This window comes from Pteronotus mesoamericanus, unplaced genomic scaffold (assembly GCF_021234165.1).
Source record: "Pteronotus mesoamericanus isolate MK-2021 breed Mesoamerican mustached bat unplaced genomic scaffold, CSHL_Meso_final contig_317, whole genome shotgun sequence".
In the NCBI taxonomy this organism is placed as follows: Eukaryota; Metazoa; Chordata; class Mammalia; order Chiroptera; family Mormoopidae; genus Pteronotus; species Pteronotus mesoamericanus.
Genome location: NW_026555133.1, coordinates 4069547 through 4094895, shown reverse-complemented (window position 1 = coordinate 4094895; position 25349 = coordinate 4069547). Strand labels below are relative to the sequence as shown.

General features: G+C 44.8%; 1 protein-coding gene across 1 annotated transcript in view; it reads right to left on the bottom strand.

Moving 5' to 3' along the window:
• TRPV1 (transient receptor potential cation channel subfamily V member 1) overlaps positions 1-24721 on the bottom strand; it is a 31236-nt gene extending 6515 nt beyond the window's left edge. Inside the window, exons 1-12 of the mRNA XM_054575647.1 lie at positions 24438-24721; positions 23529-23695; positions 23299-23451; positions 22356-22496; positions 21912-22210; positions 20654-20833; positions 17263-17421; positions 16024-16119; positions 14815-14885; positions 10400-10565; positions 9895-9961; positions 670-992 (exon numbers count right to left, since the gene is read on the bottom strand). Of these exons, the coding sequence (XP_054431622.1) occupies positions 670-992; positions 9895-9961; positions 10400-10565; positions 14815-14885; positions 16024-16119; positions 17263-17421; positions 20654-20833; positions 21912-22210; positions 22356-22496; positions 23299-23451; positions 23529-23695; positions 24438-24721 (2106 nt within the window). The remainder of the gene's footprint in view (positions 1-669; positions 993-9894; positions 9962-10399; positions 10566-14814; positions 14886-16023; positions 16120-17262; positions 17422-20653; positions 20834-21911; positions 22211-22355; positions 22497-23298; positions 23452-23528; positions 23696-24437) is intronic.
• Between the last annotated feature and the right edge of the window lie 628 nt (positions 24722-25349).

Genomic DNA, 25349 nt, shown 5'->3' with positions numbered 1-25349 from the left:
TTAGCAGTAGTTCAGAGCAGAGCCTCGGGTGTGAGACTGCCTGGGCTGACTCCTGGCTGGGCTACTTGCCAGTTGCCGTGGACACAAATACCTAATTTCTCTGTGCCTCAGTGCCTTCGTACAAAAAATGGGGATGGTGACAGTACCCACTTCATAGCATCCTCATGAGAATTAAATGAGAGCATGTAAGTACCTGGAACAGAGTCAGTTCTACTTAATAAGAATCTTACTTTTATTATTAGAGGGGAAGGCAAATGTGGACCAAGGATCTCAAAAATGTAGCTGTAAGGGCCTGCCCCATATTAGCTGCTCCTGCAGAGTCTGACCTCTGGTACCCAGCCTAGACCAGATACCCCTGAGATGGGAACTGCATGGATGGGGCTGAGCCCTATGTCTCCTTCCCTCAGGAGCCACCCAGCCCACAGTAAACACTATGCCTAGGAACACAAGGCTAATGACACTGGGCAAGGAAACCCTGCAGGATGAGCCAGAAGGGAGTTGGCTGAGGGAGATGCTGTTGAAGGGAGTTGGCTGAGGGAGATCCCCAAGACCTGACTGAGCTTTCTGTCCCCTCCTCAAACCCTGCAGGGCCCACACGGCCAGCTGTGTTAAGCAGCAGACAGAGCAACTGACGCCCTTCTGCTGCACACACCCTACCAACTGACCCACCTGAAGCTTCCAGATGTTCTTGCTCTCCTGCGCGATCTTGTTGACAGTCTCACCCATTAGGGCGATGAGCATGTTGAGCAGGAGGATGTAAGTGAGAATCACGTAGGCCAGCAACAAGATGATGAAGACAGCCTTGAATTCATAGTTCTCAGTGAACTCCAAGTCGCCCATACCAATGGTGAACTTGAACAGCTCCAGACACGTGGAGTACAGGCTGTTGTAGGAGTTGTCAGGCGACCGGGAGCAAGGCACCCGACACCGGTGCTGTGTGGTTTCAATCGGCACAGAGTCGTTCTTTCCATCCTCGATCAGTGTCACCACCGCTATAAGACATGGGGAGGGAGAGGTGCAGCTGAATGGAAGCCAAGACTCCAGGTCCCCTGACATCTTAACCCACTACCCCAGGATGGGTCTGCAGCAGGAACACTGTTTGGCTAGGCATCACCCTCACATAAAGGCACCCCCTTCTTCAAAACTATTGGAATATTGTCCTAATATACTATTTTGTTAGAATAAGAACTTTATCATCTGCTCTGAAGAATTCTTAAACTAAATATACAAATCTATATGTACAATGTAAATACAGTCGGCTTTGTGCAGTGCAATCTGCCTAAGCTTTCATGTCAGCCCTGAACCCAAACCCACTTTCTCAGTGACACCCTGTCTGCCTGTGTCTCTTAGCAGGTGGCCCAGAGTCAGCCATGCCAGAACCAGGGGGGCCAAGCAGCTCAGAGCAGAATGGCCTTCTGCTGCATTCTGCACTCTTTTGTGAGAAATGGAGTCCAGAGCCCGAGAGCTCCTGCAGCAGCTGTGTCCTAGAGTTACTGCATAACCAGTATCTAACCCACTTGGCTTAATCCCTGCCTGTGGCTACTGATAAACAGGTCCTTCAGGTCAGGGGCCAGAGCCTACACCAATTCCTGTCAGTCCAAGTTCCTGGTTAAAGCTGCCCATGTGTCCCAGACAAAGATTCCAAAACAGGCTGTAGGACAGGGGCAGTTACATGTGAGGCATGAAACTGCAGGACTCAGATGAGAATCAAAACAGAGCCAGGTGCTCAAACAATTATGTGGGTACAACCAGAGGCTCTTTCAGTGACTGAGCCTAATGGGCAGCCTACAGGCGTAGGCAGATAGAGGTGGATCTCCTCAGGGTACATTGGAACTTCTGGTGACCTGCCCCCAGGCCTAGTGCTGGAAAAAGCCAGCCTTGGTGCACAGCTTGGTCCTTCCCATGTGCACTCAAGCCCAGCAGAGGCAACCACAAACTGTGAATTGCTTATAGCTCCAAACAGATTGCCAAGGGCCAGTCATGGGCAGTATCTTACATTGGTCCACACCAAAGTCCTTCCCAAGAGGCCCAAAACCAACACACCAAGTGGCCAGCTTCAGACAACATCACAGCAGGATCCGATAAGCTTCACAAGCAGGATATCCAAAGGGAGATCTCAGCAGGCACCAAACGCTGCTGAGGTAAATTCCGCTTCATGTGACGAGCACCTACATAGCAGCTCACGTGCCGTGGTCAGGACTGAGCCTCACAGTCAGCCAGCCTGAGGGTCAGTCCCACACACAAATGGGCCAATAGCAATCAAGACTCAATTATAACAGAAGGGCCCACATAATTCACACAAAGAACATTCCTGGAGCACCCAGCTTAAGTGATAAAGGAGACTGTACCACTGGACCCCACAGGACATCTACTACATAAGGCCACCCCACAAAGACTGGGAGCCATAGGAGATCTACCTAATACATAGAAACAAACATGAAAAAGCAGCCAAAATGGGGAGACAAAGAAACAGGCCCCAAATTAAAGAACAAGAGAAATCTCCAGAAAAAGAGCTCAGTGAAAAGGAGTCAGGCAATCTATCTGATATAGAGTTCAAAATTATTGTTATAAGGATGAAAAAGGACATAGAAACCATCTGAAAGGACTAAACAGAAATTAAGAATACAATATCTGAAATTAAGAATACACTAGAAGGAATAAGCAGTAGGTTGAACGAAGGACAAATCAGCGATTTAGAAGACAAGGTAGAAAAAAAACACTTAATCAGAGCAGCAAAAAGAAAAAAGAATTAAAAAAAATAAGGATAATTTAAGAGAGCTTTGGGACAACATGCAGCATAACAACATCCACACCATAGGGACTCCAGAAGGAGAAGAGAGACAACAAGAGATCAAGAACCTATTTGAAGAAATAATGACCAAGAATTTCCTTAACCTGGGGGAGGAAAAAGACACACAAGCCCAGGAAGCACAGAGAGTCCCAAACAAGATGGCCTCAAAGAGGACCACACTGAGAAACATCATAATTAATATGGCAAAAGTTAAAGACAAAGAGAGAGTCTTAAAAGTCACAAAAAAAAAAACCAACACAGCTACCTACAATGGAGCTCTCATAAGGGTATCAGTTGATTTCTCAACAGAAACATTTCAGGACAGAAGGGATTGACATATTTCATGTCATGTAAAATGATAAAAATAAATAAATAAAATTGACGATCTACAACCAAGACTACTTTACCCAGAAAGGCTATCATTTTAAATTGTAGAGGAAATAAAGAGCTTTCCAGACAAAAAAATAAAAAATAAAAAAAGCTAAAGGAGTTTCTTACCACCAAACCAGTATTACAAATGTTAAAGGGCCTGCACAAAGGAGGAGGAGGAGAAGGAGGGAAGAGGAAGGGGAGGGAGGAGGATAAGATGACAGCAGAGAAGCATAGTTAAAAGAATAAAATGGCAATAAATATGTACCTAGCAATAATCACTTTAAATGTAAATGGCTTAAATGTTCCATTCAAAAGACATAGGGCAGCTGAATGGATAAGAAAACAAGCCCCATATATGTGCTATCTGCAAGAAACCCACCTTAGAAAGAAAGATACACACAGACTAAAAGTAAAGGAATAGAAAATGAAAAAAGAAGCTGGGGTAAGAGTATTTATATCTCATAAAATAGACTTTAAAACAAAAGCTATAGTAAGAGACAAAGAAGGACACTACATAATGATAAAGGGAGCAATCCATCAAGATTTTGAAAATTAAAATGAGAATACAACAACCCAAAATCAATGGGACACAATGAAAGCAGACTTAAGAGGGAAATTTATAGCATTACAGGCCTCTCTCAGGAAACAAGAAAAAGCTCAGACAAACAATCTAACATTACACTTACAAGAACTTGAAAAAGATCAACAAACAAAGACCAAAGTGAGTAGAAGAAAGGAAATAATAAAGATCAGAGCAGAAATAAACAAAATTGAGTCTAAAAAAATAATACAAAAGATCAATGAAACCAAGAGCTGGTTCTTTGAAAAGATAAACAAGATTGACAAACCTTTAGCAGGCTCAACAAAAAAAAAAGAGAGAGGATCCAAATAAATAAAATCAGAAACAAAAGGAGAGAAGTAACAACTGACACCAAAGAAATGCAAAGGATTGTAAGAAAATATTACAAATAACTACATGCCAACAAATTGAACAATCTGAAAAAAATGTATAATTCCTGGGAACATACAATCTTTCAAAACTGAATCATGAATAATCAGAAAACCTGAATACACTAATTACAACTAGTGAAAATGAAGCAGTAATAAAAACAAACAAACAAACAAACAAAAAACTCCCAACAAACAAAAGTCCTGGACTGGATGGCTTCATAGGTGAATTTTACCAAACATTCACAGAAGAGCTAATACCTATTCTTAAAACTATTCCAAAAATTTTAAGAGAAGGGAAGATTTCCAAACTTTTTACAAGGCTAACATTATTCTAATTTCAAAACCAGATAAAGACACTACAAGAAAGAAAATTATAGACGAATATCCCTGATGAACAGATGCTAAAATCCTCAACAAAACAATAGCAAACTGGATCCAGCAATACGTTACAAAGATCATATACCATGATCAAATGGGATTTATTCTTGAGATACAAAGTACAATATCCACAAATCAATTAACATGATACACTACATAAATAAAATGAAGGATATAAACCACATGACCATATCAATAGATTCAGAAAAAGCATTTGATAAAAACCCAGCATCCATTTATGATAAGAACTCTTCAGCAAAGTTGGAATAGAGGGAACAAAATGCCTCAACATAATAAAGGCCATATATTACAAACCCACAGCCAACATCATACTCAATGGGCAAAAACTACAAGCGTTTTCTAAGATCAGGAACAAGACAGGGATGTCCATTTTCACCACTCCTATTCAGCATAGTACTGGAAGTCCTAGTGACAGCAATCAGACAAGAAGAAGAAATCAAATCCAAATTAGAAAGGAAGAAGTAAACTATGATTATTTACAAATGACATGATATTTTATGTAGAGAACCCTAAAGATTTTACAAAAAAAAAAAGAAACTACTAGAACTGATAAATGAATTCTGTAAAGTAGCAGGATACAAAATAAATATCCAGAAATTTTATGCATTTTTAGACATCAATAATGAACTATTAGAGAGAGAAACTAAGAAAACAATCTCATTTACAATTGCACCACAAATCAAAAAATATCTGGGAATAAATTTAACCAAAGATATAAAAGACCTGTACTCAGAAAATAAGACACTGAAGAAAGAAATTAAAGAAGATACAAATAAATTGAAGCTACAGCATGTTCATGGATAGGAAGAATTAACATCATTAAAATGTCCATACTACCCAAAGCAACCTATAGATTCAATGCAATTTCTATCAAGATACCAATGGCGCATTTCACAAAACTAGACAAATACTCCAGAAGTTTATGTGGAACCACAAAAGACCCCAAATAGCAACAGCAATCTTGAGAAAAAAGAATAAAGTTGGAGGAATCATGCCACCTGATATGAAGCTAAACTATAAAGCCATAGTAATCAAAACAACATGGTACTAGCATAAAAACAGACATATTGATCAATGAAACAGAATAGAGAACTTAGAAATAAACCCACAACTTTCTGGTCAATTAATATTTGACAAAGGAGGCAAAAACATACAATGGAATAAAGATAGGCTATTCAATAAGTGGTTTGGGGAAAATTGGACAGAAATGTGCAAAAAAATGAACCTAGACCTCCTTCTTACACTATACCAAGAAAAAACTCAAAATGTATTAAAAACTTAAACTTTAGACTCAAAACCATAAAAATCCTAGAAGAAAACATAGGCAGTAAAATCTTGGACATTTTTTGTAGCAATATTTTTTATGATATACCTTCTCAGACAAGAGAAACAAAAGAAAAAATTAAAAAATGGGACTACATCAAACTAAAAAGTTTTGCACTACATCAACAAAATAAAAAGATAACCCAATGAATGGGAGAATATATTTGCCAATGATACATCTGATAAAGGGCTAATATCCAAGAATTATAAAAAACTTATAAAACTTAACACCAAAAAAAAATAAATCCAAGTAAAATATGGGCAAAGGAACTAAACAGACACTTCTCCAAAGAGGACATATGGATGGCTAATAAGCATATGAAAATATATTTAATGTCACTGATCATCAGAGAAAAGCAAATTAAAACCACACCTGTCAGAATGTTGGCAAGGATGTGGAGAAAAGAGAACTCTTGTGCACTGTTGGTGGGAATGCAGGCTGGTGCAGCTACTGTGGAAAGCAGTATGGATTACCTCAAAAAATTAAAAATGGAATTGCCTTATGACCTAGTGATTCCACTTCTGGGAGTTTATCCGAAGAAACCCAAAACACTAATTTGAAAGAATACGCATACATGCACCCCTGTGTTCACTGCAGTGCTATTTACAATCACCAAAATTTGGAAGCAGCCCAAGTGTCTACCAGTAGATGAGTGAATAAAAAAGCTGTGGTACATTTGCACAATGAAATATTACTTGGCAATAAAAAAGAAGGAAATTTTACCCTATATGACAGCATGGATGGACCTGGAGAACGTTATACTAAGTGAAATAAGCCAGTCAGAGAAAGATCGTATGATTTCACTTACATGTGGAATCTAATGAACAAAACGACCTAGCAAGCAAAATAGCGACAGCCTCATATAGAGAGAACAGTCTGACAGCTGTCAGGTGTTGGGTGGCTGGGGGAGGAGGTAGAAGGATTGAGCAAAAAAGAAAAAACAAAAGACACAGCAGTGTGGATTGCTGGGGGGAGGGGTTAAAGGGAGGTGGAAAAACAAATTAATTGATTAGATTAGATTAGATATAAAACAGTAAATTAAAATATTTTCCAGCTTTAGGGGGAAAATGCATGGCATTTAATGACTGACATATTGAATTGAAGTCAACTGAATGGACATGTCTTCTAGATATTTTTTAGTCTCTTATAGTTTCAAATCTATGAAGTTTGCATTCCATTTGCTAATCACATAAAAATATCCCCTAAGATTCCCTGTTCTAAAACTGTGGCTTTTAAATTATATTATAACAAATGGATGTCGCGTCCCTCAAGCCCAGAACTTCAGCAAAATTTAATGATATAGTGAATCAGGGGGAAAGAAAGTATAACTGCAAAACATGAATTATTGAAAAATTACATAAAGAAATACATTTTTAAGAAAATTTATAGCAACTTAAAATAAGTCTACAAAATATTTCTTTGTAAGATTTCTTGTAGGTACTGTATGGAATGGATATATTTTTACAAGTGTAGAATTCCCTATAGGGCTGTTATTTCAACATTTATGTATCTTATATCTTCAGCTTCTTCACTTCTACTGGGTTTTTGTCTCTGAATTTCAAATTAAGCTAGTCTCTCTGATTCAAAAGTAAAACAATTACCCACCACCTCTGAATTCTCAACTGCAATGACACTTTCAGGTCCCAACTTACTGGTTCTCTCTTTGGCACTGAGCCCTGCTGACTAGACCGCCCACCTGGAAACTTTCTTGGCTTCCACGATGCCACTTTCTCTAATCTTCTCCTACCTCTCCAACTTGTCCTTTTAACTTCACTCTTCTCTTAACATTAGTGATTCTCAGAATTCTTTTTTTTAATCCATTGTCCTATTTTATTTGCTTTATTTCTTACCTGATTTAATCAATTCTAATTAATTTCATGTATTCCTTATTTTCTGATTACAGCTACTGACACCTTTCTGAACTTGACCCTGAGCTCCAAATAACACCAGTACCTCCAACACAATGTATTCAAAACTAAACTTAACATTTTCCTTTTTAAACCTGTCCCTCCTCCAGTATCTCCATACTGTATTCATGTGCGCAAGACAGAAACTTGTGACCTCTCTCTGCCCTTTCCCCAATGTCCAATCAAGTTGATAAGTCTTACTAATGGCGTCCTTCCTACTCTTCTCATTTCTCATTTTACCCACTTGTAGAATAAATTCCTAGCTCTGGTGCATACACATATCTCCAGCCTTACCTTGCATCAACCAACCACACTGAGATCTGTTTCTATGAAATGAGTTAGAACACATAAAATACTTAGAAGAGTTCCTGGCCTATAGTAAGCACTCATTGCAAGTTAGCTGCCATTACTATCACTACCACCACCAGCCCCGCTAGTTATTCATTCCCCGCACTCACCATGCTATTTCACATTTTTACGTCTTTGCTGATGCTATTGTCTTTCCCTGGAATTGCTCCTTTTGTCTAATTCCTCACTGTTAAAAAATATTTTTTAAAGTTCTGCTCATGTTCTTTCTCCTTAAGACACTTTTTCTTATATCTTAGGTCAAGCTAGGTGTCCAAATTTGAGCTTCAGTGTAAACCTGTAAAAACTTTGACCATATAGATTAATATATTACAAAATATTGTAATCAATTATCTGCTTTTGTCTGCCCTTTCAACTAGAGCAGGGGTCAGCAAACTACAGCCCGTGGGCCAAATCTAATGTACTTCCTGCTTATGTAAATAAAGTTTTATCGGAACACAGAAACAACCATTTGTTAATATATTAGCTATGGCTGTACTAAGGCTAAAAAGGCAGCATTGGGTAGTTATAATACAGACCCTATGGCCTAAAAAAAGAAAGAAAATATGTGGAAGTGTCAAAAGTGCACAGGAACCAGCTTGAAGGGGCTCCCAATGAGGATGTCTCAATCTGAGTATCAAAATAGATAATGATAGTAAGGAGTTATAACCCATTTAAGAAGTGAGATTTCATTAAAAAAGACAAAAAAAAAGAATCTATGAGGCTGTATTTATGTAAATAAGTAACTGATAGTGAATGGAGAGCTCTTCTTTACAATAGAACGCCAGCAAATAAATGTGGAAGGAATGATGGCATCAGAAAACCATGAGTTCACAATCATTGGGATTAGGTGACTTGGATGTGAATAATCGGTGGATGCTCCAACAGTTGGGTGAAAGTTTGATGAGAAATAGAATATTTACATAAACTCAAAGCATCTCGTCACAAATTACTTATTGATCACAAAAGGGAAGATAAGAACTTGACAGTGGAAAAATCTGGCAGACCCATCAAAACAAAATAATTGAAGTTCACATCACCAGAAATGGGATAAGCCGACACAGTGGGACTCCTGATATAACGCAGAGGAAGACACACATCACTTCCTTGATAGTCTGACCAAAAAGGCATGCCTGAATCTGATCGTGGAAACGTCAGACAGACCGAAACTGAGAGACATAAAAACCGGCCTGTACTCATTAAAAATGCTAAGGTCACCAAAGACGAGGAAAGTTTGAAGCAGTGCTGCAGGTTAAAGGAGACTAAAGGGGCGGACAACCAAATGCAACGCATGATCTGGGGTTTTCATGCCTGTGGAAGACATTGTTAGGGAGGACAATTAGTAAAATCTGAATAAATTCAGTAGCTTAGCTAATAGCACTATATCAATGTTAATTTCCTGATTTTGATCATTATACTGTGTATGTCTGTGTAGCTGGGAGAGGAAGTGATTTTTAAAAAGTGGTAAAATTCAGGGAATCTGGATAAAGAGCAAAGAGAGTTATTTGTACTATTCTTGCAAATTTTTGTAAGTTTAAAATAAGGTCAAAATAAAAAGTTTTTTAATAAAAATCTTAGCCAAAATGCAGCTATCCTACAGGCAAGTAGCTCTTCCTGCCTCAAAAATTAGTTAACATGTTTTATAAACATTAGAAGAGCTTTCCAGGCTCTTCTGCTCATTTCGGCGTATTCTTAGTGCAGACACGCAGCCCACCGGGGCCCTCCCACCCAGCCCTCCAGAGTCCTCAGGAAGCTGAGGTGAGGAGGAGTCCTTTCCCCCTACCAGCTCTGACCATGCCTATTACCTGTGGAAAACCCGAACAAGAAAACAAGGTAGACAAACATGAAGCGACATAGGTCTCTCAGGATCATCTGCAGGAGAGAGCAGGCTTGTCAGAACCAAGTCCAGGCCTAAGCAGGGCCCGGGGAAGGGCCAGGACTGTGTCAGCCTAAGGGTTAATGTTGAGCCCAAGTAGAATCGGAGAACATGCAGGAAGGTTTGGTTTGGTGTTGTAGCTCAGGTGTCATGAGGGAGACATCCACAACTTCCCCATGGCCTTTGTTCTCATGGGAGAGGGGGGCCCCACTAGGCAGGGAATGGGGGATTCAAGCTTTAAGGAAGCCCCCAAACTTGGGTCAAGGCCAGGTTGCCTGACTTGGCAGGTAACTGGATGGGAAAGTGGGTCTTCAGCCAAACCCACATCTCCTCAAACACTACAGAGAGAATGGATGAAGTTTGTGGAACCGGGTCCCACATCCCCATGAGGAAAACGAGCTCCACGGAGAACCCATTCGGGCCCTGGCACCCACCTTCTCGATCATGACGGCATAGATGCCCATCTGCTGGAAGCCGCGGGTATAGTAGAGCATGTTGGTCCAGCCCATGGCCAAGGAGAACACCATGGAGGCCACGTACTCCTTGCATTGGCAGAAGTACAGCACCACGGTCCCCAGCATGAACAGTGACTGCACAAAGCTGAGGGTGGAGTGACAGGAAGCTCTGTCTACGGGCGCCAAGGAGGCCTGGCACCCCCATAGACAGGAAGCGCCCTGCTTTCCATCTGGAACACACCACAGGCCGTGGTGGGAGGCAGGGGGCTGCCTGTCCTGCCTCCTTTAGCTCATGATTCTTGGTAGGAGCGATATTGCCCCCATGGGGGCAAATGTTGGTTTGGGGGAGGGGGAATGTGAAAGCTTACGCTCTTTACACATAAGGCACAAATATAAATACAGCACATAAACAGCTATACAGTATATTTGTGCTATTACAATTTTGTGAGAGGGGCAACTGGAAAAAAATTACCTAAAAAGGCAGTAATAGCCCTGGCCAGTGTGGCTCAGTTGGTTGGTCATTTGTCTCTCACATGGATGTTAAAAAAAGCTGAGAAACACTGCTTTAGCCCCAACCACCTTCCTGCCCAGTCCCCAGGGAAACAGCCTCATGGACAACAGAGATCCTAGGAAGTTCCTAGGCCCATGAGAAGGGACAGGCCATGTACTCCTGGGAAGCCACAGGTAGAATCTGATGGTCACACCCTCAAACTCAGGAGCAGAGCCACAGAAAATGTCCCTCAGCCCCTTAGTCTAGTGGGGGCTGCCCAAGTCGGAGCCCTGGACAGGGTGGAGGACATCTGGCCGGTCCTATGACAGGGTCTGCCCAGTTGTCCTTCTTTACTTATCGTCCCAGGCTTCCTTGTTCATCACGACCTCCTCCCAAGAGTCCCCCCGGCTGCATTAACAGTGTAGACCACAATGACCAGTGACTACCTCACTTCCCGCTTGTGTGAGAGAACCCAGCAAGAAGCTGCCACTGTGCTGATTTGAGTCTATTAAAAACTGATGTCAATAAACCGGCTCATCAGTTCAAGTTCTGCTGGAAATACAATCCTCTGCATTGGCAGAACCTCAGCCAAAGTAAGAACTGGTGCCAGTTGAAACAGAGTTAGTTGCCTTGGGTGGCAAATGAGTCCCCATATATGAATTTCGGAAGCTGGGAAGCAGTGGACAAAGGAAAACTCACTTAGAAGACCACAGAAAGCCCAACCCGAGTCATAGTGGGGAGAGTGGAGAACCACCTCTTTTAATCAAGGAGACTCAGAAGGCTTAGGGATCTCCGAAGGGGAGGTGACAAGGGAACCAAAATAAGGATGAGAAGAGGTTTTAGCTCGGAAGAGGATGAAACAGGGGTTTTTGGACCCAGTTTCATCAAATACTAGTGAAAGCACTGGTATTTTGCCAAAAACAGGAGATAGGTGATTTTTATACAATACAGTTTACAGAAAGCCCTTTTCCACTCAGTTCTCCAAAAGTTGGCAGCCAGATCTCTTCCCTCTAGGTCAAAGACTGAATAGATGCACTAGGCTGACATTGGATATTCTCCAATAAATGGTTTATCTAGACCAGCCTCCAGTGAAGCTCAAAATTGATAAGCCCTATTTACATACTAAGGGCTTCCAACCAGCTTTCCAGTCCTTAACTCTTACTCAGGAGCAGACAAAAAAGATTTCCAGATATCCTGAGAATAACCTCTAACAGAGGAGAACAAAACAAGTAAATAGCCTTCGAGACACAAAAGAAGACGTTGCATCCATGAAATAAGAATAGAGTGCTATAAATAAGGAACGAACAAAAATTTTTAAGAGCTTTTGGAAATTAAAAACATAATATCAGAAATAATAAACTCAATAGAAGGGTTGGAAGTTAAAGTTGATTTGAACTTCCCAGAAAGAGCCAAAGATAAAGAGATAGAACACAAGTGAGGAAATATAAGAACTAGTTCAGGACTAGGTCAGGAGGCCTGTATATATCATAGGAGTTTCAGAAGAGAGATCAGGAAATATTTCACAAAAATATGCCATCAAATAAAGGACATAAATTTCCATATTGAAAGAGCCTACTAAGTACCCAGAACATTGGATAAAAACAAATGTAAATCATGACACAACACTAAGAGGAAAAAGAAGATACTGTAGATTTACAAAGAGAAAAACCACAACAAGTCTTAAAAAAAGGATCAAGAATTTGAATGGCTTTGGACTTGTCATCTATAATACTGGAAATAAGGAAACAATGAAGAAATATCTTGAAATTTTTAAAAGAATTTAATACCCAAATTATCAATCAAAGGTGAAAGTGTAAGTAGAAATATATTCAGAAATAATATTTAAAATAAATATTATAATACTTCCCACTTCCCCACTATGTGGCTTCCTTCTTCCGTTGAGGTTGCTCTCCCCCAAAATAAGGATTTAAGTCAGGAAACAGGAAGAAATAGGGTTCAAAAAATAAGAAATACAACTCAGCAAAGAGGCAAGAAGGACCTCCAAGGTGAAGAAGGGACAACTCTTGGAAGTGCGTATAGGAGCAACGCGACTCAAAAATCAGGCTTGGTGAAAGCTGCCATTATACCACCTCTTTCACCAGGTGAAAATGCTGAAGGAAGTTCTCGAATAAAACAAGGGAAAAATCAAGAAAGAGGCAGGAACTCTAACTTAGGAGGAAAGCAATGAGAATTTTGAGGCTGGCAACACAGCAGCTAAGCGGCCAGCCCATTTAGAGAGGATAGCACTTCAGGCAAAATCCTTCAAGAAAAAAAATGGGGGATCTGATCATACAGTTTACGCCATTGATCTGAGGAAAATTGAACCGAGAGGCTTAGAGATGCGTGAGAAGAATTAACAATGGGTACGAAGAAAATTCAGCAAATGAAAACAAGGTACTTATTAACTTTAGGAGAAACAGAAATAAAAGAAATATTATAGTATATTTTGAAGCTCCACTGCAAATAATATTTTCAGAGACATAGGAATATAAATACTGAATACTGATTAAAGCAAAAAATCACCACAAGCCACATTGGATGGCTAGAGCAGCGGAAGAAGAGGGGAAAGTAGTGTAAGGAGGCTATATCCTCACCTACCAGATGCATAATGTTGAAGAAAGAGCTGCAAGAATGGGAACTGATTTTTCCTGAGGAGGTGGGATTGCAGGGGATGGGGAGATTGTGGCAAGGAATTCATATATTGGCTATCAGATTTTTAGAAGTCTTTAAATTTCTACCTATGTGAATGAGTAGCTTTGGGAAATTAAATTTTAAAAATGATTGATATGCCCACAATGGGCCTTTCTAGGAATAAAATCAAATTTATTGGCATAATGCCATGTAGGAGAACATTTAGTAAAGCAAATTTAGTAAAGCCCATCTTAGTAAAGCAAATCAGCATTGCGCTAACCCTATGGGCCCTGCCCTTGAATTTGCCCTTCAGGACTAAAGTGTAAGTATCTCAAGATTATAGTAAAAGGATGGGGTTCTTGCATCCTAGGGACAAGCCAGCTGTAATAGGGTGCGAGATCATCTCCTCGCACTTGCCAGGAATGAAGAGAGAAGCCACAGGGATGAGGGAAGCCTGGGATCACAGTGGAGGCATTGAGTTGAGATCCCAGGAGAAGGACCCTTTGCCAATGGAAAGCCCCCTCTAGATCCTGGGCCCTTTGAGGGAACCTCATAAGGTTTCGGCTCATTTATGAAGAAAAGCAGTTCCCTGTGACATCTACATTGTTTTTATAAATGGTTTATTAATCTGCTCCCCCTAAAGCAGTTATTCTCTATCAGGGGTGATATTGTACCCCGCCCCCCAACCAAGTGGGGACATTTGGCAGTATCTGGAGACATTTTTGATTGTCAAGACCGGGGGACAGGGAGAGAGCTGCTGGCATCTAGTGGGCAGAGGCCAGGACTATTGCTGAACATTCTACAGTGCACAGGACAGCCTCCTACAGCAAAGAATCATACAGTCCAAAATGGCCCATAGTGCCAAAGTTTAGACGCTCTGCCCTAAAGACTGGAGATTCCTTGAAGGCAGAAACCATGTCTTTTTTATCTTGAGATTCCAGGGCTAACTCAGTGAATGCCAGACGGACAACAGGATGGGAAAAATGAACAAGGGTACATCTGACTCAGAATATATACCGCATGAGCCCATGGAGTGGGTCTGGCATTCCCCAGCACCTGGTCCGTACGTGGCACACAGTGGACCCTGGTATTCTTTCACCCACCGAAACATTACTGAGTGCCTTCCATCATTCATTCAACATGGGGTGAGGTCCTACTAAGTTCCAGGCCGAGTGTATGTGAAACTAAGAGTGAGAGCTGATTGTTCTAACCTCAGGATTGGGCCGGAGGAGGTTGTCTGCTACTGAGGCACTAGAGCCAAAGGGTCACTTACAAAAGGATCTCACTGTAGCTGTCCACAAACAAGGACTTCAGCGATGGCCGCCTCTGCAGGAAATATTGAATCTGCAGGTAAATAGACAAAGTAAGATTCCAGGAAAGGTTAGATGTGATTAAGTGCTGAGCACCCAGAATGCTTCCTAAATGGCACCAGGGGAAATGTGTCAAAGTGGAAATTGTGAAGGGAGTCGAAGACCTACAGGATAACGTGACTGGGTCAGGAGAGATCTTTAAAGAGAGTGTAATGACAACTATACCTAGAAGTAAAGACAGGAAGGAAAGTCACCAAATGTTATTAATTGCTGCGCGTGAATGATGGGATTGGGTGATTTTTTTTTCCTTTCTAAATTGTGCTTTTTCCTAATTTTCTTTAAATACGTATTACTGTAAAAATTCTTTAATCAGCTTCCACTGAACTAACTCACCAGGTTAACCAGTGCTCCCCACTCCTTGAAAACATTCTGACTGATGCTCATGGCCCTGCTGATGGCTGGCGGCGGGGAGACCCAGCGCAGGGGCCCACACGCTCCTCCGCCCTCCCGCCTGCTGGCCCTGTGTTTGCCAGGGGTGCTTTCTGCCTGCTGCACTTACTACTGTGGCTTTGCACTTTATTATAATATAAACTATGAGTGAGAAAATAAACACTGTTGTTTCCTTGAAGACAGATCCAAAAATTTGAAAAGACTTCTCAAAAGTAAGTTACTTTAAAACAAAATTAGATGTAGCTTAAAGGGAAAAAATTACAATATTATCAAATTATTTCTACGTGTAACAGTGGCCCCACACTCAAAGAACAAACTACTCACCAATTAAAAGAATGGCCAAAGAATGTGCATCTACAAATTTTCAGTTAAAATAAAATGGTTCCAGGATGCAGTCACATTTCTTTCATTACGCTGAGCTTTAATGGACTGTTTCAAATAATCAAACAACTACTGGTCATGATCCTATCTCTTAAAGGCTTCCCCTCTACTTCTGTAATTAAATGTTACATTGGGTGGAGATCCCTGTCTTGAAGAATGACTGCCTTGAGGGACCCAGCGGGCAGATGCCCACCCTCCAACTGGGAATGCCTTATCTCTCAGCTCCTCAAGCAAGGCCATTATCTGCCCAATGAATTAATAAGTGAGTGAGCACTGAGTGATTCTCTTGGCTTTTTGTTTTGGTGACAATAAAAATTCACAGTATGGAAAAGAATGCTTACCCCTCGGAAAAAAAAGTAGAATCCCCCTAATACAGAAAGAATCTCTCCAGTGACTCGGAAATAGTCGCCAACAGTGTGTTTCACCTTATAGGGAGGCTGCAAGGTGCAGAGAAGTTAGTGACCTCATTCATTCATTCATTCATTCATTTGACAAACATTTACCAGGTGCCAAGCCCTGTGATAAAGACCCACCCCCTGCCCGAGAGGCACATAAAGACAATGCACTATTATGGGGACAGCCAAAAGGATGCTCCTCTGTGGTACCTGATTCCCAAAATGGCAGCCTCCAGGTGCCAAGCAGAGCACCTTTATAGTATTATGCTGTCTCTCTGACAAACCCAAGCCCAGAATTCTGTGGGAAGGAGGGTGATGGCACAGGAGGGGGCTCTCTTATGGACCCAATGCCACGTGCTGCCTGCTGCTCCCAAAACTTATGGTGGACCCCTGGTCTCCCAGAACTGTCAAGGTTGCCCATGGATGGTGAGGAGAGAGACATCACACACATGTGTGTTGCCCTTGTGTCTCAGCCACCATTCCCTGAAGTGGGTCTCCTCTTTGCCTATTGTCAATGTTTCATAAGCACTAGTTCACTAGCCTATCTTACTTGCACATTTCTCTTTTCTCTTAAAATGAAGTCATTAAATGGCTTTAATAGGTAGATAGAAACCAGGTTTCACACTACTAGGAAGGTGAGTTTTTAAATCAAGTTTACAAACCCCTGGGAAAAAAACCAACAAAATTAAGTGTTTGGCTATTGAACGGAAAGCCCTTAATTCAGAAACTCAAGGGAGTCTATGTTTCCTGAAAGAGGAAAAACCTGGTCTTCAGCTGACTTGATGGATGGCCCAGGGCCTGGCTCAGAAGAAGTGCTCAAAATCATATGTTCAGGGAGTGAATTAAGAGTGAGTGAGTGAACAAAAGTGGGCAGGTAAGCAGGATGGCAGTGCGCTTAGGGCTTATGCCGCCCATGCCCCTATGGACACCCAGCCTAGGGGAGAGCTGCTTCCTGAGCCCTAATTCCTGCGTCCTTTCTAACCTGGTACCCGCCCTCTTCAAGCAGGGACGACAGCCTCACAGAACCAGGAGGCTAAGGGAGTAGCCGAGAACAGGAGACAGGGCAGGTTTCCAGGACAGGGAAGGGACCCAGGGCCCAGCCGGGGCCTGGGGTCTTGGGGGTCTTATAGGAATGCCATCCCGTCTCCCCCAACCCCACACCAAGGCCCAAGCCTCAGGCCGCACCGGGCCTTCCACCGGCCTGTAGTAGGCGGCCGTGGTGAAGATGATCATATACAAGCAGTAGACGAAGAAGTTGAAGTAGAAGATGCGCTTGACGAATCTGTCCCACTTGTCCTGCAGGAGGCGGTTCAGCGGCTCCACCAAGAGCATGTCGTGGCGATTCTAAGGGGAGCAAAGAGAGGTGAGGCTCACTCGCCCACCAGGAGCCCCCTTGAGGCTTCATCAGCCCCCTTGAGGCGCTCCTCACACCCACATCTCTGCGCAGGATCGGCCACAACCACACCCTCGGCCCCACTGCGCGCAGATCTGAATGAGCAGGCCCACCCTCTGGGCCTCACAGCTCCTGTGTGTAGAGTGAATGGGAGTGAAATTGGACAAGTGCCCTTGACACTTAGGAACCAGTAAGTGTTGTTCAGCATTCTGTGCCCATTACCTCTAATAACTCATTCCCAAGCACCTACCTCCTTATTATTCCCACGATAATGGGGAAATGCTGGCACAGGCAGAGTCTCACAAGAGATTGCTAGGGGAGGGGCTGAGGGCAGGTAGGATGAGGCCTCTGGGTTCCTTATTTCTCACATTTCCAGCCGAGTCAGGCAGGCCACCCAGGTAGGAGTGGAATTACCAACTGGTGAGATTGGAGGAGCTAGAACCTTTCCTGCAGTGGGTGCCTGGGATACCATCATTACAAGTATGCTTTGGGCAAAAGGCTGACATCCAGATCTCTGTTAAAGTCCAAGTATCCCAACGAGATCCCTGTTTGGTATCTTCTTGAATACCTTTGGGGATGGAGATCTCCCTGCTGCCTCAAGAAGCCTGTGGAGAAACGCTAGCAGTTGGGCAGATCTACCCTCTGGAATAAAACCTGCTCCTCTGCATCTCGCCAGTGGTTCCAGCTCTGCACTCAGGGACCCCAGTACTGCAGTCTGGCCCCTGAGAACCCCCAGAGATGGAAGGCGGCAGCTGTGGCACCAGATCCCTCCCTTCTCTAAGTCAAACATCCCACTCCTTTTGAGGCCACTTGCGACCAGGCAGCCCTGCAGTTTCAACACGGAGCCTGGGGGGTGCTGCCAATGCAGAGCGCTGAGGGCCAGGCCTCTCCGGCCCGGACGCTGCTCCTCGGTAAACACAGCTTCTCTTCGCTGTGAGACCTCCTGGCAGCCCCTCATCACCCACAGCACAGGCTCCAGCCCTGAGCCAGCCTCAGGGGCTCGGAACATCACCTTAAAAAGGACAGTCGGGGAAGGTGGCCTTTTCAAAGCAGTGGTGGCAGGGGAGACCTTTCATTTAGTGGCATTGGGACACTCCTTTGCAAACCAAATAATTAAGTAAGATGCCCACCTCCCACTTACACAAAAATAAATTCTAGGTAAATTAAGGAGGCAAATATAAAATACATACAAAGGTGCTAAAGGAAAATATGGAAGGATATGTGTGTAATCTTGAAGTGGGAAAAGCCTTCCAAAGCCAGACACAAGTCACAGAAGCTATAAAAGAAAATGATTGGGATTGCGAATACAAAAAACAATATGCAGACGATATTATATTATAGAATTGTACCCCTGAAACTTACTTGTTTATTAACCAATGTCACCCCAATGAGTTCATTTAAAAGTAAACCAAAAGAAGGTTAACCAATTGACTCCATCAAAAAGAAAGCCTTTTATAAGCAAATGATGCCTTAAACAAAGTGAAAAGACAAGCGGCAGACTGGGAGAAAATAAAATATTTGTAACATATGCAACAAAGAAAGGATCAATTCATTTTATAACAAGAGCACCTACGAACCAAAAGAGGCAGACACTCCAGTAGAAGAGATAGCAAAGGACAATGAACAGGAAATCTATCAAAGAAATATGAATGTTCGATAAACATGAAAAAATGATCAACTGTGATCACGGGGATCAACACAATGAGAAATAAGACATAAGAAATAAGAGAAATGATGCTGGGACTATACCCTAAGAATCCTGAATCACCAATTCAAAAGAACCTATGCACCTCAGAGCTCATAGCAGCATTATTTACAATAGCCAAGTGCTGGAAACAGTCTAAGTGCCCATCAGTAAATGAGTGGATCAAAAAACTGTGGTACATTTACACAATGGAGTACTACATAGCAGAAAGAAAGAAGGAGCTCCTGCCCTTTGGGACAGCATGGACGGAACTGGAGAGCATTACGCTAAGTGAAAAAAGCCGGGTGGTGAAAGGCAAATACCATATGATCTCACCTATAAGTGGAACCTGATCAGCAAAACAAACAAGTGAGCAAAATAAATCGAGAGACTTGGAAATAAAGAACAAACTGACAGTGACGGGGGAGAGGGGGGATCATGGGGAGAAAGGAGGGGAAGGGGCAAGCAAAGGAAGACAAACAGAGGACTCACAGGCACAGACCACTGTGGGAGCGGGGGGTGCGGTTGGGGTGAGCGATGGGGAAAAGAGCAGGACAACTGTAACTGAACAACAATAAATCGTTTTAAAGATTATATACCTCAAAAAGGACATCAATGAGATAATGGGGAGATAAATGGTGATGGAAGGAGACTTGATTTGGGGTAGTGAACACACAGTACAATATACAGATGATGTACTATAGAATTGTACACCTGAAACCTATATAATTTTATTAACCAATGTTACCCCCATAAAGTCAACTTAAAAAAAATGAGATAGCATTTTTTGCTCCATACATTTAAAGTAGGTTTTTAAAACTAAAAAGATTGATAATACTCTGGTTGGCATGGCCAAAGGTAGCTGTGTGCTGTGGCGGGAAAGCACACTGACGAAATCTTTTTTGGAGGATAATTTGGCAGTAGCTATTAAAATATTAAAATGTACATAGTTTTTGACTTGGTAATTCCAATTCCAGCTGTGCTTCATAGAAAAATTCTCAAACCCATGCCAAGTGGCTTACAGTATCACAGTAGCAAAAACAGGAGATAACTCGAATGTCCTTCTGCGGAGGTTTTCTCCCCACCCCTACCGTGGAATAGCGTGCAGCACTTTTTTTAAAGAAGCAGACACATATGTACTGATAGAAAATTGTCTACAAGACACATCATTAAGTGAAAAAATTGGTTTCCTATGTTATGTCTAGTATGGTCCTATGTGTATAAACAAAATGAAGCTACATGTTTTTATATGGATAAAAGAAGGATTCTTTTTTGTCTATGTACTTCCGATTTAAATTTTAATGGAAATATAATTGTATATTGTTTGTACAATGAAGGAAAACACACAGGGGGAATGAACAGGTTGATGAGGCTGCAGGACCTAGACCCCAGGTGGCAGGTTTTCATCGATGAGACACAGCAGAGCTGAACCGGGCAGGGGGGGGCCGGGGTGTGGTGAGACCAAAAGCCCTCCCTGGGTCCCAGCCCTGGCCACTCACAGGGGTCTCATTGCTGCTGTAGGCGATCACCTCCAGCACTGAGTTCTTCTCGCAGGTGTCAATGCAGGACAGGTCATAGAGCGAGGAGTGCACGGGCCCATAGGCCCACTCAGTGAACTTCCTCGACAGGTGCCTGCACTCGGGCTCATGGATCTCCCTCTGGAGAATATAGGCCAAGACCTGTCGTGGGAATACAAGAGACAGTGAGAGACCATCCTGGTGCCCCACCAAAGGCTGTGTTCCCACTGGGCCACCAGCTCTGTTTCAGGGATAATTCTGCTTCCCAGCACAGATGGAGACCCCACCCAAGCACCTAACTCCATCCAGCGGCTTCCTGACCACCATCAAGATCAACCTGCCGTTGCCTCAGACCGCACCTACAGCCACAGCTGACCCATTGCGTCATCACACCTGGTTGATTGCACTCATATTACCCTCAGCTCAACCCATTCCCATCCCCAAGCCCCAGTACCCCACGCCTCTCCATGTCTTGTTAGTGATGCTTGGTTAGAAATCAGAAATGGCCACATGTGCACACCATGCAATACACAGATGATGTATTATAGAATTGCACACCTGAAACCTATATAATTTTATTAACCAATGTCACCCCAATAAATTCAATTTAAAAAAATAAAAATAAAGTTGACAAGAGCCAATAAAAAATTATCTTGTGATAATTTAATTATATTATATGCTTAGGTTTGCTTCCCTGAAATTGGGACAGCAAATGAGTCTAAGGATGGAGATTATTTTTTCTTTTTTTGGCAGAACATTTACTGTGATAGAAAGCAAATTAGTAGCTGTCTAGACTGGGGAGGGCAAATGGGTAGGAAGACCCTGCCTGCAAAAGGCAAAAGAAAACTGCTAGGGCAACAACAATGTTCTGTATGTTGGCTGGGGTGCTGGTTATAGCTGTATACGTTTATCAAAACTCATCAAACGGAATACTTTCCATGTTTCCATTTGTTTTATGTAAATTACACCTCAATAAAATTGATTTGAAACACAGAGAGAGAGGAAGGAAGGAAGGAAGGAAGGAAGGAAGGAAGGAAGGAAGGAAGGAAGGGCCATGTGTTCAATGCTGGGTTCTGCTCAGCTCCCACAATGCCTCCGGCTTACTCTAATGGCCCCGCCCCACCCCTACAGGCCGCTATGACAGCATCAGGAGTCACAGGGTGACAATGTCAGGCACGCACTGTGAGGCAGGCAATCCCCTCCCACACCACCCTAGCTCAGCACAAAGCCCCCTCCCTACCCCAATCTTCCCGCTGCTGGCGGCCAGGGCCAGCGGAGTCAGCCCCTTCTTGTTGATGAGCTCCTCCAGTTTCAGTGTAGGGTGCAGCTTGGCCCCCAGGATCAGAATCTCATTGTACATGGTCGTCACGAACTTGGTATTGTCAGCAGTGTTGTCAGCCACTTCCACCAGCGCGTGCAGCACCGTGTTGCCCACGGAGTCCCTGGCACTGATGTCTGCTGGCTGCCAGGAGTTCTGCAGCAGGAACTTCACGATGCCCAGCTGGTTGGTACACGCGGCCAGGGAGAGGGGCAGCTCACCTGCAGCCAACACAGGCACGCAGTGGGCCTCCAGAACAGGTGGCGGGGGCCTGGAACACCCAGCCTGCATCTCCCTCTGTCTCCACCCCAAACCTCCACTCAGCAATCACCAATAAGTCAAGTGTCTGCCACGTGGTCTCCCTACCAAAGTAGAAGCCAGGCCGCCCTTCGGTTTTCTTAAAGAAGTCGCCATTGGCCGCAGCCTGGACATCCGCCCCATTCTCCACCAGGAGGGTCACCAGCGCCATGTTCCGCCTCTCGATGGCGATGTGCAGCGCTGTCTGGCCTGCGGAGGATGTGTGCTGTTGGCTTTGGGCTCATATCCTGTAGTGGGGGGGGCCCAGACAGGTGCTGGGGGTCGGCCTGGGCAGAACGTGGCAGATGGCTCCCCAAGTAGAGGACGCCAGGCCAGGATCCCCAAAGGGGGCCCAGGGAGTCCCTGAGGCAGGACCAGAGACCCCCCAGGAACCATCCTGTGAGTCCTGATGCTGTCACAGCAGCCTGTAGGGGTGGGGCGGGTCCATTAGAGTAAGCCCGAGGCAATGCGAGAGCTGAGCAGAACCCAGCATTGCACACAAGGCCCTTTCTTTCCTCCCTCCCTCCCTCCCTCCCTTCCTTCCTTCCTTCCTTCTTTCCTTCCTTCCTTCTGGTTTCAAATCAACTTTATTGAGGTGTAATTTACATAGAACAAATGAAAACATTTAAAGTATTCAATTCGATGTGTTTTGATAAACATATACAGCTATAACCACCACCTCAGTCAGCCTACAGCTGTTGTTGTTGCCCCAGGGGACGCCAGACTGGAAACTGGAGGAGTCAAAATCGCCCAAGAGCAAAGAACAGCAGCAGAGAGGGAGGCCAGCAGTTCCAGAGGCCAGGAACACTAGGCTCACAGCTGGGGGCTGGGGGCCCTCTGTCCCAGGAGAGAGCAAGCCAGCAGACTGGGGAGGCAGGAGCCTCAGGACCAGGAAATGCCAACTTGGTGGCTGGGACGAGGAGTAAGTTGCTCAGAGGCTTGCCTAGGCGCACCCGTGCCACCCTGGCTCCAGGTGTGCTTGTGGCAGAGCTGCGCTGCCCTCCCCCCTCACCCTTGTAGTAGCTGTCTGTGTAGCTGGCGTTGACCAGCTCCTTCAGGCTGTGTGTCTGCCGTGCAATCTCCAGGAGCAAGGGGATGGTGTTGTTCTGCCCATCGTGCAGGTTGAGCATGGCTTTCAGCAGACAGGTCTTCCCGGTCTCGGGGTCTGCAAGATAAAGTGAGGGTCAGAGCAGGCTGTGGCGGCTGGGGCCACACCCAGAACCCTGCCCTCTCCGGAGCCACCTTTGAACTCGCTGTCCATAAGGTGCTTCTTGCTCTTCTGCAGGAAGAGCAGCAGGCTCTCCAGCTCCTCACAGTTATTCTGAGCAACAGCTTCAAAGATCTTCCTGCGGTCATAGAGCTTGAGGCTTTTCTCGGTGCCGACAGGGGCCGAGTCCTGGGATAACTGCCTGTGGGCCAGAAAACACCCTTGTCTCATACTCTGGTCTCCTCCGTGGACCTAAGGCTTTGGAGCTTGTCGGGGAGCCCGATGAAACCCCAAGGCACACCTTGACATAAAACCCACCCCTCCATCTCAGTGGCTGTCCAGGAAGTGGATGTGGAAGAGAGGGGTGCCCGTGCTTGACTCTGTCCCCACCCTGTCTGTAGGCACCATCTAGAAAGCCGTGGCCCGTCACTACCTCCAGCCTCCAGGCCCCTTGCCTCTCTGCCTGCTCAGCAGCTGGGCTCAGAAGGCGGTCACCTAGAGGGGCTGGAGGCAGGGCTTCACCTGGCCCCAGCCAAGTCAAAAATCGCCCTCATACTGCCCAGAGGTCAGCCTGCCCACACGCCCTCTCTCCTGCCTTGGGGGCAGGAGGGCCGGTGGGCTCCTCGCTGGAGCTGTTTTATGCTCTCTGTCTAAAAGCATCCAGCCCTTGAGCTTTTTGACTGGAAATCTACATGTTTGGGCCTGGTACACATTGTAGGCCCAAATACCTGAATGGGGATCAGCCAGTAGCTAGGATCAGCCTATATGCCAACATCCACTGGGGACCACATGGCTTGTAGGTTCTGTGAGTACAGATGCCTCTGAAGGCTCCCAGGCTCCCCAGCTCCGTGACCTTCAGCCCATAAGCCGGAGCACCACATGAGGCCCCGTGGCTGGGGCCTCAGTGGGGGTCTGGGTGGGGAGGGAGCTGGGCTGCAGCTTACCGGGTGCAGGCGGGGCCATCCTCAGTCTTCTGGACAGTGACAACAGGACTGACTGTGATGGCCGGGCAGGAGGCTGGCGGACCTTCCTCGTAAGAGCAGTCCAGAGGAGAAGCCTCCTCGGAGTCACACCTCCCAAAGAGCCGGATGCGGCTCTTGGCCTTGGGGATGCTGGCCTTGACTGGAACCGGCCTGGAGTTAGGGTCTCCATCCAGGGGGTCGGGGCGGGAGTCCTCTTGTGGCAAGTCCTCAGACTCCCCTGAGTCCGAGTTCCCCCGTTTCTTCATCCTTGCCCAGGAGGCAGCCTGCGGGCAGCCACCAAGTTCAGGTTTGTTCCCAGCTCGAGGACTGCATTGCCCACCCCGTAACTGCCCTCCTGGCAGAGGCCCCTGTGAAGCAGGACACCCCAGAGGTCCCACAGCTGCTACCGCAAGCCTCCGAGAATGGAAGCTTTCAGGGCGCGCTTTCAGGGGTGCTGTGCCCCCACCCCAGAGAGCCTGTAGCAGCCCCAGGGGCCTCAGCCTCTGGGAGAGGACGGGCCCCCAGCTTGGCGTCAGCAGGCTCTGAGGGGCTTGGATGGATCTGGCCTCTTCTCCAGCCTCAGTTGCCTCCTCTGCAGACTGCCGATGGTACCACCGGTCTGCACCCCTCCGAGATCGGAATGAGGGAAACGGCAGCAGCCACTGTCTCTGGCGGTGCATGTAGGGAGTGACACGTGATGAGGACGGCTCAGCCCCGAAGAGCCGAGCAGTCTGCAGCACAGAACCGGGGTGGCTGGCAGAGACAGACACATTCCCATCCCACCTGCCAGGCCTCACCCACGCCCCCACCTCCCCACTCCCCCACCCCACGCCCTGCATCCCCATCATCAGCCACACCCTCACCGGCCTTTGCCCTTCTACTTGGCTGCTACAA